This window comes from Podarcis liolepis (assembly GCF_965112155.1).
Source record: "Podarcis liolepis genome assembly, chromosome: 15".
Taxonomy (NCBI): domain Eukaryota; kingdom Metazoa; phylum Chordata; class Lepidosauria; order Squamata; family Lacertidae; genus Podarcis; species Podarcis liolepis.
The window spans coordinates 43,583,436-43,599,209 of NC_139566.1; the positions used below are offsets into that span (position 1 = coordinate 43,583,436).

Here is a 15,774-nt window from a genome sequence, read left to right on the forward strand (position 1 = left end):
GAGAAACAGTCTTGGCCAGTCTGAAAAACTGCTGCTTGGCCAGTCTGAAAAACTGAGGAGAAACAGTCTACCTCCCACAATTCTTTGCTCCTGCCTGAGTCTTGTGCAAGAGGAACAGCCCATTCTGAATACTTCACCATCCACCTAATAAATTCACTATTCAGGTTAGACCAATCGTCCTATTTCTTGCATATGCAGTTAAAGAGTTGGAGAGATATAATATCAAACCCCGGAAAGCCATTACTGGACTAGCTGGACCAACAAGTTGACTCTGTATAAAACAGCGCACATTCAAGGCTACATAGTCTAGGGAACAATATTTGAGGTGTGGGGAATGGATTTAGGACACCTTCACTTGTTTCATTTACCCTACATATCCATGCAAGAAACACTGTTTTAGCACTATGTCTGAAGTACAGTGCAGATCTTTTTTCAAACGAGGTACATGGATTACATGTTTACTCATTACGATGATCAACTGCAGCTTACACTGTACATCAGAATATTTTATTCCCACTGCCCCTAATATTGTTTAGATTTCCTCATGCTAGTGGGTTCAATTCAGCCTTTGCAACAGATTCAAATTCTTACTTCTTTGTGCAAAATAGGTAACTGAGAAACTCAAGCTGGCTGAAAAAACAGCAACAGATATTGACAGACTGCGAGACGGTTACCGTGCAGCTGCCAAGAGAGGTGCCATCTTGTTCTTTGTGCTGTCCGAGATGGCCCTTGTCAACACAATGTACCAGTACTCCTTGACTGCCTTCTTGGATGTTTTTGGTCTCTCTCTTCGGAAATCAATACCTGACACCATTGTTGCAAAGAGGTTGCGGAACATCATGGACACGTTAACATTTAATGTATACAACTATGGTTGCACAGGTTGGTGTGACTGGAACCTCCCTATAGGCAGAAAGTATTATGGGAAGCATCTTTGGTGCAGTGCAAAATGGTGTCCATTCTACATTTGATTTTCATGAAATACATTCCTCCTCCCTTCAGGTTTCTCTGGTGCAGTGCAAATTCCTTGGGCCTGCACTGTCACCTGAATAATGCGGGCTGGTCTTGGGGAGGTGTGGCATAAAAATCCTCTTTAGTGCCCAGGAAAATTTGTGTGATCATCAAGCTTTTCCTGAAAATAGATAGTGTTAGGGTTGGATGATCAGATCAGCAAACTCATTCAGAAAAGGATTCCCCAGGGGTGTAGGCTAAGGACTTTGTGGAGAAGTGACAATAGCTTGAGAAATGCCAGCCAAAGCAACTGCAAAGTTGTCCTGGCAAGGTTCCATTACATGGGCCTCAATATATGATTGGCCAATCAGGATCCCTATCTTTGACAGTCATTGTATCCAATGTTAGTCCTGCTCAGAGTAGGTCCATTGTTTGCAACTTGGGTGCAATGATTTCAGTGGATCTACTCTGGTTGGATACACTGGGCTATACAGACACCGGGGTCCTGCTCACAGAGTCACTTCTGTAGAATGTGCTTGGCAGCCCTTTAGAATTACAGTTTTCAAAATGGTCCATCTCCATAGAATCCTTTTCGTCTGCTGAGGAATTCCTGGGCATCAACCATGAATTCCCTCTGGTGTATGTTTTAGCATGTACACTCATTTAACGCCAGGCTTCCTCACCATGTCTCTGCATCAGCAGAGAGTCTGTGCGGTGTGAAACTCACCCAGCACTGCTCTTTCTGGCTGTGCATTGCAGAGGCAGGTGTGAACTGATGGGCAAGTGATCTTTCAGCACAGCTCACTGATCTTCTGAGGGAGGGTCTCCTAATAAGATTCTAAGGCATCAGTTACCTCAGTCCCAGAATTCAGAATGCCTGCGTTCAACCCTTCTGTGTGCTGCCATTTTGTGGATCAGAATCATAGTACATCTGGGCTTGCATTTAATAATGGAAGCTATTGGGGTTTCATTCACAGGCCTGTTTGAGAAGCACAAGTTACTCTTCTCCTTTAACATGACAATCAAGATTGAACAAGCTGATCACAGAGTCCCTCAGGAAGAACTGGATTTCTTTTTAAAAGGTAGCCAAATACTTCCCAGAACTCAATGCAGATACAGTATTGCTGGATACAAAAGTGTTTTGTTGTCTAGCCAGACTTTTTGTCAATTGTCTATCCTGACTTTTCGTCAGTCTTTTTATTTATTTATTGGCTTGGATTTCTGGTCCTTATTATCCATTAGGATGGAAACCTTTTTATAGATTTTGTTAATGCAGAGGTGAGACTTGACAAAGGTGCAGTTCCGTGAGCCGCCTACATTGTAAAGCCCCTTTCAGTAAGTCTACATAATTGAAAGTACTCTTTCCAGCTATGTGAGGTTCTCCGTTTCGGGTGATTTTTCTCTTACATGATGGCAGGAAAGTGAACAATTCAATTCTTCAACATATTGATGAAATATATTTGCCATTCAGATGAGTGAATTTCTAAAACCTGTCTCCTTATCTATGGATTGTGGTGCTCACATTTTTCTGTCCTGTTTCAAGGCAATATTTCTTTGGAGAAGAGTGCCCGAAAGAAGCCATGTGCCTGGCTTTCTGATCAAGGCTGGGAGGATGTAATCCGTGTCTCTGAACTGTTCCCAGAAGAATTTGGATCTCTTGCATCCGATTTGGAGGATAATCCAGATGAGTGGAAAGCTGTGAGCAAGATTCTCCATACTGAATGGTCAAGCTTGAGTATTGGAAATAAGAGCAGGGGGTGGGGCCTCTGTCTGTTCCTTGTGCCTGGCTTTTGAGCGGGCAATACCAGGTTCAAGATGTATTGCCTTCAGGTCAGATTCAGCTGCACCCAAGCTGACCTTTGTGGAAGGGTAGGAGGGGTCATGGAGCGATTTTCAGAACCCCTAGTAATTTTCTCCTCCTTTAAGTAGGAAAATCAAATGCTCATGGAATACTGACTTAACCTCTCATTTTTACCAGTGGTATGATATTGATGCTCTGGAACAAACCCCATATCCCATGCACTATGGAAGCAGTCTCAGTGACTTCCAGAAATTGCTGCTTTTGCGTTGCTTCCGAGTGGACCGTGTCTATCGCGCAGTGACTGATTATGTTACTGTCACCATGGGTGTGAAGTAAGTGCTGCTCTTTCCCTCCATTTTAAAAAAAATAGTATTTTACTGTACAAAGTGTGAGCCCTGGGTCATCATCACAACTAGATAAAGTCCCCATTCCCCATGAATCATTCACTTGTGTTCCCTTTCTCCTTCCTCCCCAGATATGTTCAGCCTCCAGTGATCAGCTTTGAAGCCATCTTTGAGCAGAGCACCCCAAATTCACCCATTGTTTTCATTCTAAGTCCTGGCTCTGACCCTGCCAGTGACCTGATGAAACTAGCAGATCGGACAGGTTTTGGAGGGAACCGACTCAAGTTCCTGGCTATGGGACAAGGGCAGGAGAAGGCAAGTTTGATATGAAACCTCAAGTCAGCAGGCTTCCCCTCCTTGGTGCATGTAGACATGCTTACTGCATTGGTGGGGTAGGAGTTGGTTAGCTCCTCCCACTTGCTCTAGAGGCAGGGCTAATGCAAATTAAGTTTCATATTCATGCTGAGGAGGCCCCTACCAGTCCTACCTGATCAGAAACAGGGTGCGTCCTCTCCAGTCAGTGCTTTGGAAAGGAATTTTAATGTTCTTGACAATAAAAAATAAAAAATCTATCCCTTCTTCCCAAGCAATTGCATAATGGATGTGGAAAGAGAGTCTGCCGTTGCTTTAACAAAACAATAGAACTGGTCAGCCAAGTGAGGCCTTGCCTTGATCCAGAGTGAGGGATTCAGAAGCCTAAACATTAGGAAGAACTTCCTGACAGTAAGAGCTGTTTGACAGTGGAATTTGCTGCCAAGGAGTGTGGTGGAGTCTCCTTCTTTGGAGGTCTTTAAGCAGAGGCTTGACAACCGTATGTCAGGAGTGCTCTGATGGTGTTTCCTGCTTGGCAGGGGGTTGGACTCGATGGCCCTTGTGGTCTCTTCCAACTCTATGATTCTATGATTCTAAGCCAGCGCCTTGTCTCTTTCCTTCTGTTGTCTTGCACATTCTCAGTCTTCTTGTGCTACCCGCTTAGTGCTCAAGCACAAATTTGAAAAGCTGGAAGCAAGGCCAGAGAGTTGCATGAGCGTCTTCTGTGTGGACTGAGCCACTTGTACATTGCAGGGGGCTGGACTAGGTGACAGTTGGGCCCCTCCCAACTTTACAATTTTATCATTCTGTCGTGAATCAACACACTTCCTGTACGGGATTTCGTGATCAGGTAGATGTGCTTACTTAAAGCCCAGTTTGACATCTCTTTTAGGTCTATAAAATGAGTAAACTAGCTTCCTGACAGACTTTTTCAGAGAAGCCCTCACTTTTGGTTAAGGATTCAGTTCCTGCTAGACTAAACCTGCATCTTGACTCAGGTCCTCTCCTTTCCAGGTTGCCCTACAGTTGTTGGAGAATGCTGTGGCCCGGGGACAGTGGTTAATGTTGCAGAACTGTCATCTCTTGGTGAAGTGGCTGATTGATCTGGAGAAGGCTCTAGAAAGGATTGTTAAGCCACACCCAGATTTCCGCTTGTGGTTGACAACAGACCCTACAAAGGGCTTTCCAATTGGGATCCTCCAGAAATCACTAAAGGTACCAATAAGATGGTGTAACTTCAGGAAGAGGGCTTGATGAGCTTCTCTGAATATGGTTTTGTCCTTGTGGTGTTTGCCTCCTAGGTGGGTCATAAGGAAAGGGTTAAAATGAGTGTGATGTGATTGGCCAGTGAAAACTGATAGGAGGAGTTAGAGTGAGAGTTGGGAGTTGGAGAAGGAAGAGGGAGGAATAGTCTGTGTGTTGATCGAGTTGTGTTGTGAGAGAATGAGAGGAATTGTTAGGTGGAGTCAGATAGATAGTTAGTTGAGGATAATCAGTTTGAAGTTGTTAGGAACATATAGGTCAGTAAAGGAACAAAGATTAAGAAACTGCCAAGAAAAAATAACTGAAACCATAAGCTTGTTCATGCCTATAAAATAAACTTGATTATTTGTTAATGTTAACAACTGTCTGGACTCCGTGTGTACCCGTGAGAAACGGGTTGGTGGCAGTGAAGAAAGCAATTACAGTGGTGGCACAGGGTCAATAGACCGTCAAACGTCTGGGAACCCTGTGTGATCTCCACAGTCCTCATATATCTAAAATCAGATGCTAAAAAGTCAGAGATAAGTAAACTCTTGGGTTCATGCCCCAATATTTTATTTGCCTTTCCATAGGGTTGCTGTACGTCCGAAATTCCCCAGATATATCTGGAATACTGCAGTCAGAAGCCGTGTCTGGGTGGAAATCGGTAAAATGTTAGGGGAAGCCCGGACGTATGGCAACCCATGTAGGCAGTGTTGTTTTTGGCGATTTCCCTTTAAAATAGCTCAAAAACTTTTCACTATTTGAAATATGGCAACCCTGCTTTCTGTGTTGAGGGGAAGGCCTTGGAACTTGGGGGCCAATCAGCTTGAAATCTGCTAGAGTCACCAGTTTTTGTCTCACCATTTTCAGATACACTTTTCTATATTTGAACATGTTGGGCTGCTGTCTGTGCCAAGCTGCGCCTCCATGTCAGTAGGGCAAATGATTTTATAGGAAGCAGCTGGTTGCTTTTATCCTAAGTCTGAGGCATTTATCACAAGCAAGCTGAGCTGATTATTTTTAAATCACAAGCCAGTGAAGCTCCACTAATGATATTTCAACAGTGACTTGGTTTCTCCTCCTGTAAATCCCTCATGTAAACCTAATCATTTTGCTAGGCAGATGTTGGAACAGCAGAGTGACACTTAAGTAATTTTAACTAGGGAAATTTGTTCTCCCAGTCTCCAGTCTCAAAAACAGAGGCAACAGGATTTCAGGAAATACTGTCAGTTCTGGAGGGCCCAGAGCTCAATGTCAAAGCCCATGCTTTGCACGTAGAACATTCTGGTCTCCTCCGTCAACATCTCCAGTTAAAAGGATCTCAAGCAGCAGGGTCTGGAAAAACCTAAGGCCTTGGACAGTCACGTGGACAATACTGGCTAAGAAGCAAGGGCAGTGCAGCCTGTGTTGCTGCATGAGGCGAAATGAGCAGTGCCGCCCTGCCCTGCTGCCACCATTGCCCTCTCTGCCCTTGGACCTTAATAAAGGCCCAAGGCAGAGGATGAGTATAAGGCAGTTTCATATATGGGTTGTGGCCCTGCTTCAGGGGTGGATATAATTTCATAGCTAGGAAGAAGTGACAGCTCAAGAATTCAGCTTTAAAGAAACAGAAAAGCAAACAAATTCTGCAGTCAGACAATTCTCTGCAAATTGGCCAATGGTATATAAATTAAATTGAAACTCTCTTGGTTGCAGAATTTGTACATTTGGGGCAAGGACTGGGGGATGGAGAATACAGGCACAGTGCACATGTTGCACAGGTAAAGGAAGCCACTAAAAGCACCCTCAGGAACAGGAGTAGCTCAGTGTCAATTTATCTGGCAAATCTAACTGCAAACCTTCATTTTCTCCAATGCACTAGGTTGTCACAGAGCCACCCAATGGGTTGAAACTGAATATGAGATCCACCTACTTCAAAATCTCTCATGAAGCCCTTGATCAGTGCCCACATCCTGCTTTCAAGGCTTTGGTCTATGTCTTAGCATTTTTTCATGCCGTGGTTCAGGAGAGGAGGAAGTTTGGGAAGATCGGTTGGAATGTGCCTTATGATTTCAATGAATCTGACTTCCAGGTAAGAAGCTTGTGCAGGCCAGCATCTTCCATGGTAAAAGAATCAATAGCTTCCAGCTTTGCTTTCTTGTTTACATGATAGGTCTCAGTCTTTAAAAGTCTGCTTTATATTGAATAGGACATAGATGCAGCATTATATTTTACAAAAGATTCTTTAGATTTATGTCTCAGATGATCAAGGCGGCTCCTGACTGGTGTGTGCAGGCCCTGCTGTCTCTTGTCTCCCTCTGCTGCAGCCAGGTGGAACAGCTGTTCATAGACAGTTGGGCTCTTCCATTTTGTTTTGAGGAAGAAGGCACTGTTGGCTTTGAGTGTGGCATTGTCTGAAACTAAAGCAAGCCAGTGTCTACAAATGTCTCAGCAACAGTAACCTCCTTATTCTGCCCACTGCAATAACTCCCTTAGGTCTGCATGGAGATCCTCAACACATACTTGACAAAAGCATTCCAGCAAAATGATGACAAAATTCCTTGGGGAAGCCTCAAGTATCTCATTGGAGAGGTAAGCAAGCGTGTCGTTGCCAAATTGCTCTGAGCCAGGAAAAAGTTGCCTTATACCAAGCCCATCAAGCACAGCATTGCCTATTTCAGGGGAAGGCAATATGCTGAAGTCCAGAACTGGAGGCCACCATGTTGCCTTTTCCAGAAGATTCCCCCCCCCCCCAAAAAAAAGTCCTGCTGAATGAGGCCCTTTTAACTGGAGGTGCCAAAGTTTGCAATCAATATGCAAAGCAGGTGGAACTCTTATTATAAGAAAGGGGAACCTCATGTTACAGGTACATAGCTAACTGCATCAGACTACTTTTTAATGCTGTTTTAAATACGAAGCAAATATGAAGTTTTTACTTCTGGTTCTGTGGCTTTTGAGAGGTAAAGCATGACCCTTTCATTAGAGTTTTCCTTTGAACCATGAGAGCTAGTCTTAAGGAAATGAAAAGTGAGAGTATCAAAAGCCTGTGGAAGTTTACTGTTTATTGCTAGGAATGACTTGAGGAAGGAAATTCAGGTCAAATTGATGGGGAAACCCCCAAGTTGTTGATACTGGCCTAAAGAGTCATCTCATCAAACCCCAGGTGATGTACGGTGGACGGGCCATTGACAGCTTTGATCGGCGCATCCTTACCACCTACATGGATGAGTATCTGGGGGATTTCATATTTGACACCTTCCAACCCTTCCATTTTTTCCATGATGAGGATGTTGACTATAAAATCCCTGAAGGGACTACCAAGGATGAGTATGTTGGTAAGCAAAGCTTTGTTGCATCTTGGCTTCCAAATCTATTTTACTGCCACGTCTTAAGTAGCCTTGATCTCCTGTATGTTTTGCGTGTTGCAGGTGTAGTTATTCAGGGCAGGAATCATTATACCAGCCAGCCCCTCCTCCAACCTGGGGAATTGTGGTTGTCCTGTCAGCCAGCCCTCAGGTCTGTGGCTGCTGCTGTTGAATGCCAAGTCAGCCCAGAATGAAATCTCCCTCATCCACGATCTGATTATGGATGAGGAGGCTGATCTGGCATGTATCCCTGAAACCTGGGTGGGTCAACAGGGTGGAGTTGGTCTCTCCCAGCTGTACCCACCTGGGTACTCAGGGCAGCATCAGGGCAGACTCAAGGGTTGGGGAGGGGGAGTTGCTGTGGTCTATAGATTCTCTATCTCCGGACTCTCTGTCCAGTTGGGGGCAAATCTATAATGTGTGTTCTGGGCATTGGGCAATCAGGACAGATTAGGGATTCTGCTGGTTTACCGCCCAGCAGCCTCCCTGCCTGAGCTATTAGGAAGATCTGCCCTCCGAGGCTGATGGATCCAGTGGGATTACAAACAGCTTTGCGGGGTTTTCCAGCTGATATGACTGGCGCCCCCATCGAAGCCTTGGTCGACCTCTGGTTTGGGCACAGAAACAGCTTTGGTGATGACCTCTGTTGAGAGAGAGAAAGAGAGAGAGAGAGAGAGAGAGAGAGAGAAGGGAAACATGTCCTTGTTAATTCTTCTCGACCTCTCAGTGGCTTTCGATACCATCGACCATGGTATCCTTCGGGAGCGACTGTCTGAACTAGGAGTGGGTGGCACTGCTTTGCGGTGGTTCCAGTCCTACTTGGATGGTCATTCCCAGAGGGAATGCTTTTCAGCCTTGTTGAACCTTCAGTGTGAGGTTCTGCAGGACTCAATCCTATCCCTATGTTGTTTAACATCTACATGAAACCACTGGGTAGGGTTATCTGGAGGTTTGGAGTACATTGTCAACAGTATGCATCTGCTGGACCAGTGTCTTGCCTCGGTAATGGACTGGATGAGAGCCAACAAACTGAAACTCAATCCACATAAGACTGAGGCACTGTTAGTGGGTGGTTCCCTAGACCAGATGGGTGGGAGGTCGCCTGCTCTTGATGGGGTTACACTTCCTTTGAAGGAAGCAGGTTCGCAGCTTGGGGGTACTCCTGGATCCTTTGCTACTGCTCAAGGCTCAGGTGGCCTCAGTGGCCCAGAGTGCCTTCCATCAGCTTTGGCTGGTGGCCCAACTACGCCCCTATCTGGACAGGGATAGCCTAACTACAGTTGTCTATGCTCTGGTAACCTCAAGGTTAGATTGCTGCAACGTGTTATATGTAGGGCTGCCTCTGAAGACAGTTTGGAAACTTCAGCTAGTGCAGAATTCAGTGGCCAGGTTGCTCACTGGAGCAAGACATTTGAGCATCTTACACTGATCCTGGTCCAACTGCACTGGCTACCAGGTAGTTTCCAGGCCCAATTCAAAGTGCTGGCTTTGACCCGTGAAGCCTTAAATGGCTCAGAACCATGATACCTCAAGGACCGCCTCTTTCCATATGAACCTACCCAGACCCTTAGATCATCTTCTGAGGGGCACTTTTTGTGTGCCTCCTCCTGGAGAGGTCTGGAGGGTGGCAACACGAAAACGGGCCTTCTCTGCAGTGGCTCCCTGTCTGAATGTTCCTTTTTAACCAGGCCTTTAGTTGATTTGATTGACATCCTATGCCCTTTTAAAAATGTGGGTTTTGGGGGGGAGGGGGTATTGGGTTGTTTTTATTTTGATTATATATTTTGTGGTTTCATATTCTGATTTTCTTCTGTGAACCGCCCTGAGACCTCCAGTATATTAAATAAGTAAGTAAGTAAATTTGCTGGCTGAGTACAAGTGAATGACCCTTAATTTCACACTGCTTCAGAAGCATTGTAGTCTCCTTTTTCTGTTAAGGTTCTCCTTTAGCACCCCTGTTCCTTCCATCTTTTGTCCCTGCTCCTATTTTTTTCCATTATTTAGTTACCTAAACTATGAAAAAACAGTGACATCAGAATGTTATACTATATGTTAAAAGCACCACAGGAGGCCAAAAACATGCATAAATTTTAGAGGATGAATGTTCTTTAGTTTGCAGAAGTGAACCTGACTTCCACATCTTTGATTATTCCACCCCTTTCAATCCCCCCTCCTTTTGTACCTCCATTTTACAGAAGAAATAGAGTCACTTCCGCTTGCTAACACTCCAGAGGTATTTGGCCTACACCCAAATGCTGAAATTGGATACTATACACAGGCAGCTCGGGACATGTGGTCACATCTTTTGGAGCTGCAGCCTCAAACAGGTATGACTCTTGCCCAGTTAGAACTATGTAGGCATGAAAGAAACAAAAAGATTTAGAACTTGACCTCAACTCCATTGAGGACACCAGTGAAATGGAGAGGAGGGACCCGAGTCAGTGATGAGCACCTGCTTTGCATGAAGACCGTCCCAGGTCCAATCCAGCTAAAAGGATCAAGTAACAATGGATGGGAAAGGGGGAAACCACAGAGAGCTGCTCCCAGACACAATCCTGGGCTAGGTGGAAGAATAATCCTCCATTCATTAAACGATAGCTATCCCTGTTTTCTGACAGAATTTAACTTGGAATGCCTGCTACTAAAGAACCATTCACAAAATCATCTACCCATATTTTGCGGATGCTTGTTATGTACAGTGGTACCTCTGGTTACGTACTTAATTCGTTCCGGAGGTCTGTTCTTAACCTGAAACTGTTCTTAACCTGAAGCACCACCTTAGCTAATGGGGCCTCCTGCTGCTGCTGCACTGCCAGAGCATGATTTCTGTTCTCATCCTGAAGCAAAGTTCTTAACCCAAGGTACTATACCTGGGTTAGCGGAGTCTGTAACCTGAAGCGTATGTAACCTGAAGCGTATGTAACCCAAAGTACCACTGTATAGCTCAATAACATTTCCATTCATCCACAAGGACACACCCATTCTTCTGCAATTTCCAAAATGTGTTCACAGAGGAGATTCTAATCCAGTGGGAAACTGTTTGGATTAGTCAAAACACAGGAGTCAAGTTCACTACAAATGTCAGATGATTTTAGATCTGTTTAGACCTATTTTTCTGTCATGGCTCCCCAGCCCACAACCTGGAGTTCTAGGAAATGTAGATTTGTGAGATGACAGCCTGTTTACATGGACACTAAAATGATTAAAGGAAGTTGTAGGGTGATTCATCAGTTAGCTGTATTTGTGAGCATCTACAGGTGAATAAAATTGGGCACTAAGACACTGTTTATTAATAAAAGCCTGAGAGTCAATAACTGTGCCATAGTCCTCATGCAGACTGGTGGCCAGTGTAGATAATTCTAATAACTCTCAACTTAATAAATTTTAGGTGAATCTGCTACAGGGATAAGTCGAGATGAATATATTGGCCAGGTTGCTAAGGACATAGAAAACAAAATGCCCCAGGTCTTTGACGTTGATCAGATAAGAAAGGGTTTCGGACTGGAAATTTCACCGACAACAGTGGTGCTGCTACAGGAACTGGAGCGCTTTAATAAGCTCATAACTCGCATGACAAGGTCACTGGCAGAACTGCAAAGAGTAAGCAAAGCTGTTTAGATTTTTTAAAAATTGTCCCCACCCCTTGGATAGAGATATGTAACCAGAATTCTCTGGCAATTCTCTCACCAGGCCTTGGCTGGGGAGGTTGGAATGAGCAATGAATTGGATGAGGTGGCCCGTGCTCTCTTTAACGGGCAAATCCCAAACATATGGAGAAAGCTGGCCCCAGATACCCTGAAGACACTTGGCAACTGGATGATTTATTTTAAGAATAGGTTTCTCCAGTACACATCATGGGTAAGTGAAAGTTCAAAATGTCCTTTAATGGGGGAGGGGGAGGGGATTATAGCTCTGTGGCAGAGCCAGTGCTTTGCTTGCAGACCACCCCAGCTTCAGTCCCTGGCATTTCCGGATGGATCAGGCAGCAGCCAATAGGAAAGATCCTTCTCTGCTTGAGACCCCGGGCAGATGCTGCCAGTCACAGGAGTCCAAGTCTGATCTGGTGTACAAGGCAGCTTTTGGTAATCTCCTTGTGCATTATTTCCTGTCTGTGTGGGACACTAAGGCCACAATCCAAGCCCAGGCTAGATGCCCTTAAAGCCACTGAACTCAGGAGCTGCGCTGGATTGTAGCCATGGTAATTCAACTTGGGAAAGAGTCAGTTAACATACATTTCTGCTTTCAGATTGAGGAGAGCGAACCAAGCGTCATGTGGTTGTCGGGACTGCATATCCCCGAGTCGTACCTCACTGCACTTGTTCAAGCAACCTGCAGGAAGAACGGCTGGCCTCTGGACCGCTCCACCTTGTATACTCAAGTGACCAAGTACAGGACTGCAGATGAAGTCACAGAGCGTCCTGGACAGGGTAGGGCTTTCCCCAGAGCTGTCTTGGTTGGAACTTGGAAATGGACTGTTGGTATATTCCTACGTTGAGTGTGCAGGTTAAGGATTGCTTGCTGCCTTTCAAAGGAAGAAACTGACACACCTCTTCTCCACTGAAGTCTTGTAACAAAAGTTCCCTAATGGTTAAACACCTAGGGCTTTATTAGATCATCTATTTGAAGTCTCAAAACATGGAGCATTGAACAATGTCTTTCTGGTCTTCACCAGGATGCTTTGTTTCTGGCCTGTACCTGGAAGGAGCTGACTGGGACCTTGAAAATAGCTGCCTCATCAAGAGTAAGCCCAAAGTGCTGGTGGTTGACTTACCTATTCTGAAGATAATCCCCATCGAGGCTCATCGTCTCAAGCTACAGGTACAAGCTGCCAAGAGCAGCTCTTAAAGCTTTATTTAAACTGCAGACTACTTGGGATGAGCTGGTTCAGAGAAGCTTCCCTCCTACACAGACTTTGTCTTTTGTTTCCATACTAATCCTGGCTGCCACACCATTTTAGACAGGATTCCAAGGGCAGATTTTGCAGTGCTTTCCTTCTCTCAAGCCCCCCCCCCCCCCGGTAGGAAATTCAATTAACTGGAATATGGCCACCCTTGCATTGCAGTCTGCATTTCAACATTGCTAAGTGTACTTGGAAAATTAAAGACAAGCTTCTATTATATTTCCCCCCTCAAGTTCCCTTGTTAATAATAATAATAATAATTTATTTATGCCCTGCCCATCTGTCTAGGTCAGTGTTTCCCAACCTTTTTTGGGCAAAGGCACACTTGTTTCATGAAAAAAATCTCGAGGCACACCACCATTACAGCCCCGTGACGTCAGCGCGCAGCGTCACGCCGGGAGGGACATGAATTGCTAGCAAATTACATAATCACCTCCTTGAGGGCTGGCTCATCTTCTCCGAAGGCAGAACCCCATTAATTAACAGCACAGACTCACACCATAGCCAAGACGAGGGGGGAAAACCTCAGTCATGCACAGTCATGCACATGTGGGGGCTAAATGAGGACGAAGACCGGGCAGAGAGCAGGGTTCAAATCACCCCACCTGGCCAGGACAATCCCTGGGTGCTCCCTTGGGCCACTCGCCTGACCCACCTCGCAGGGCTGTTGTTGCAAGGTTAACACGGGGAGAACCACGCGCGCCCCCGGGAGCTCCTTGGAGGAGAAAGCGGGCGATGAATGCAATGCACGAAATATATGAGAGGCGACCAGGTTTTGCAGGTGAGGGGCCCCCGCCAGCCTCCGCTTCCAACACCCGGCGCAACGACGCCAAAGTTTCCCCCCGGGCTCGGCTCGGGGAGCAGCGCTGCTCCCCCCCGGCTCCCCTTCGCCCTCCCGGCTCTCTCTGCCGCCCACTGGGGACCCCCCTCACCTGCCAAGTCCGGAGCGCCGGTGGAAGTTGCATGCATGCATGCAGGGCGCCGCGTTGCCATTGCATTGCACTGCACTCCATGCAACGCCTGCATGCATGCATTGCCTTGCACGCCCGCCAAGGGGTCTCCCCGCGGTCCGATGCGTCCCCTCCGGCGTGGATGCAGCATTGCAAAAATAAAAACCCCCCGACGCAGCCCTACCTGGGGGGCAGCCTCCGCCTCCGCCGCTCCGCCTCCGCGGGGATCCCCGGGCTCCATCCTGCCGCCCGATCTCTGCGGGGGCGCAGGCAGGCTGCGCGGGGTCTGCGCGGAAGAGCCCCTGCCCGCCCGGCCGCCGCTGCGCTCATTCCATGGCCGGGAGAAGAGCGCTTCAAACAAAACGCCCGGCCCGCCAAGCCACGCTGGGAAACGTAGTTCGCGCACCCCGCGCGGGCGCGGAGCCCAAGGGCGAGGGGACTACGGATCCCGGCAGCCCCCGCGCTGGGGACGGAGGGGGAGAGGCCGGATGCAGGGATGGAGGGACGGGTGGGCGAGCGAGTGAGTGGCAGCTGCCAAGCCTTGGCCGAGAGCCAGGAAGGGCCTCCCCGGAGGAGGAGAAGGAGGGAGGCGCAGAGCGGGAGGGAGGGAGGGAACCCCAGGGGTCATCTAGTGACGGCGCCCCAATCGAAAATTTGACTTTAAAAAAAAAAATCTTTCGCATTTTTTAATTTTCCCCGCGGCACACCAGGCAACATCTCGCGGCACACTAGTGTGCCGCGGAACAGTGGTTGGGAAACACTGGTCTAGGTTTCCCCAGCCACTCTGGGCAGCTTCCAGCAAAAATAAAAACATCAAACGTTAAAAACCCCGATACAGGGCTGCCTTCAGATGTCTTCTGGAAGTTGTATAGTTCTTAATCTCCTTGACATCTGATGGGAGGGCATTCCACAGGGAGAGCACTACCGCCGAAAAGGCCCTTTCATTTCCCCCTACCTTGTAATTATAAAAACAGTCACTCAGTGCCCTCTCATATACTTAGTGTACTGCTCTGCAGAGCACAGAATCAGTTTTGCCTAGTGGTCAGCAATCTTTATAATATGCCTTTAGCAACCAGAGTAAATAGAATGTGTGTATGTGTGTATAGTAACACTTTGACTTTGTTTCTCTCTAGAACACCTTCCGGACTCCAGTGTACACAACATCTATGCGCAGGAACGCGATGGGCGTTGGCTTGGTCTTTGAAGCTGATCTTTATACCACAAGACATATTTCTCACTGGGTACTTCAAGGAGTTTGCCTCACATTGAATGCTGATTAGTGGCCAGATGCAAAGGCTAATTCTGTTGATGAGAGAAGATACAGAAAAACACTGGAATCTCCTTGTTTCCAGCTGCTGAAGATATGTACTGTAGATTTGTTTAAAACTAATTTTTGAGTAGGATTCCTTACATTTTATATATTGCAACTTGTTTGAAAATAAACCTTTCTTTGGTGTTTGTGGTTAGCCAGCAGGTGTAAATACTTTGATTTCATTGTTTATTCTTCAGCCATCCTTCCTCAGATTCAATGCTGTTTAGGACCCCCAGTCAAACCACACAACAACAACTATTTAATTAGTTTGCATTATTGTAAGAAAGGTTAAGCCCAATTTTTAATTTCACAGTGTACTTTTCTCAGCATCTTAGAATGGATGCTTGTCATCAGCATTGGACACATGAATAACTGGGAGATATAGGTAAGTAAGGGATCCAAACCAGTGGTATCTTGTCGAAAGTATATGCTTCCTTTAACATTCTCCAGGAAGAGCTTTAATGTTTACCAAAAAGAAAAATCCCAACATGAAAAGGAATATCAAAAGCAAACATATGGGTCAAATTCTTACAGAAAAGCAACACAAATAAAGGGGACTGGCAGATATTACAGGGCACCTTGATAAAGGGTTGGTAGTTAGGAACATAGACTAAG

General features: G+C 46.2%; 1 protein-coding gene across 2 annotated transcripts in view; it reads left to right on the top strand.

Moving 5' to 3' along the window:
* The window catches only part of DNAH10 (dynein axonemal heavy chain 10), a 123,301-nt gene extending 107,988 nt beyond the window's left edge, over positions 1-15,313 (top strand). For both annotated transcript variants that reach the window (XM_083476578.1, XM_083476579.1), the window contains 15 exons: positions 609-882; positions 1,929-2,033; positions 2,495-2,649; positions 2,930-3,084; positions 3,228-3,411; positions 4,423-4,623; positions 6,515-6,724; positions 7,129-7,224; positions 7,796-7,967; positions 10,193-10,324; positions 11,386-11,597; positions 11,688-11,855; positions 12,244-12,424; positions 12,670-12,815; positions 14,981-15,313. In XM_083476578.1, the coding sequence (XP_083332704.1) occupies positions 609-882; positions 1,929-2,033; positions 2,495-2,649; positions 2,930-3,084; positions 3,228-3,411; positions 4,423-4,623; positions 6,515-6,724; positions 7,129-7,224; positions 7,796-7,967; positions 10,193-10,324; positions 11,386-11,597; positions 11,688-11,855; positions 12,244-12,424; positions 12,670-12,815; positions 14,981-15,127 (2,538 nt within the window). In that variant the 3' untranslated portion in view covers positions 15,128-15,313. The remainder of the gene's footprint in view (positions 1-608; positions 883-1,928; positions 2,034-2,494; positions 2,650-2,929; positions 3,085-3,227; positions 3,412-4,422; positions 4,624-6,514; positions 6,725-7,128; positions 7,225-7,795; positions 7,968-10,192; positions 10,325-11,385; positions 11,598-11,687; positions 11,856-12,243; positions 12,425-12,669; positions 12,816-14,980) is intronic.
* The last annotated feature ends 461 nt before the right edge of the window (positions 15,314-15,774 follow it).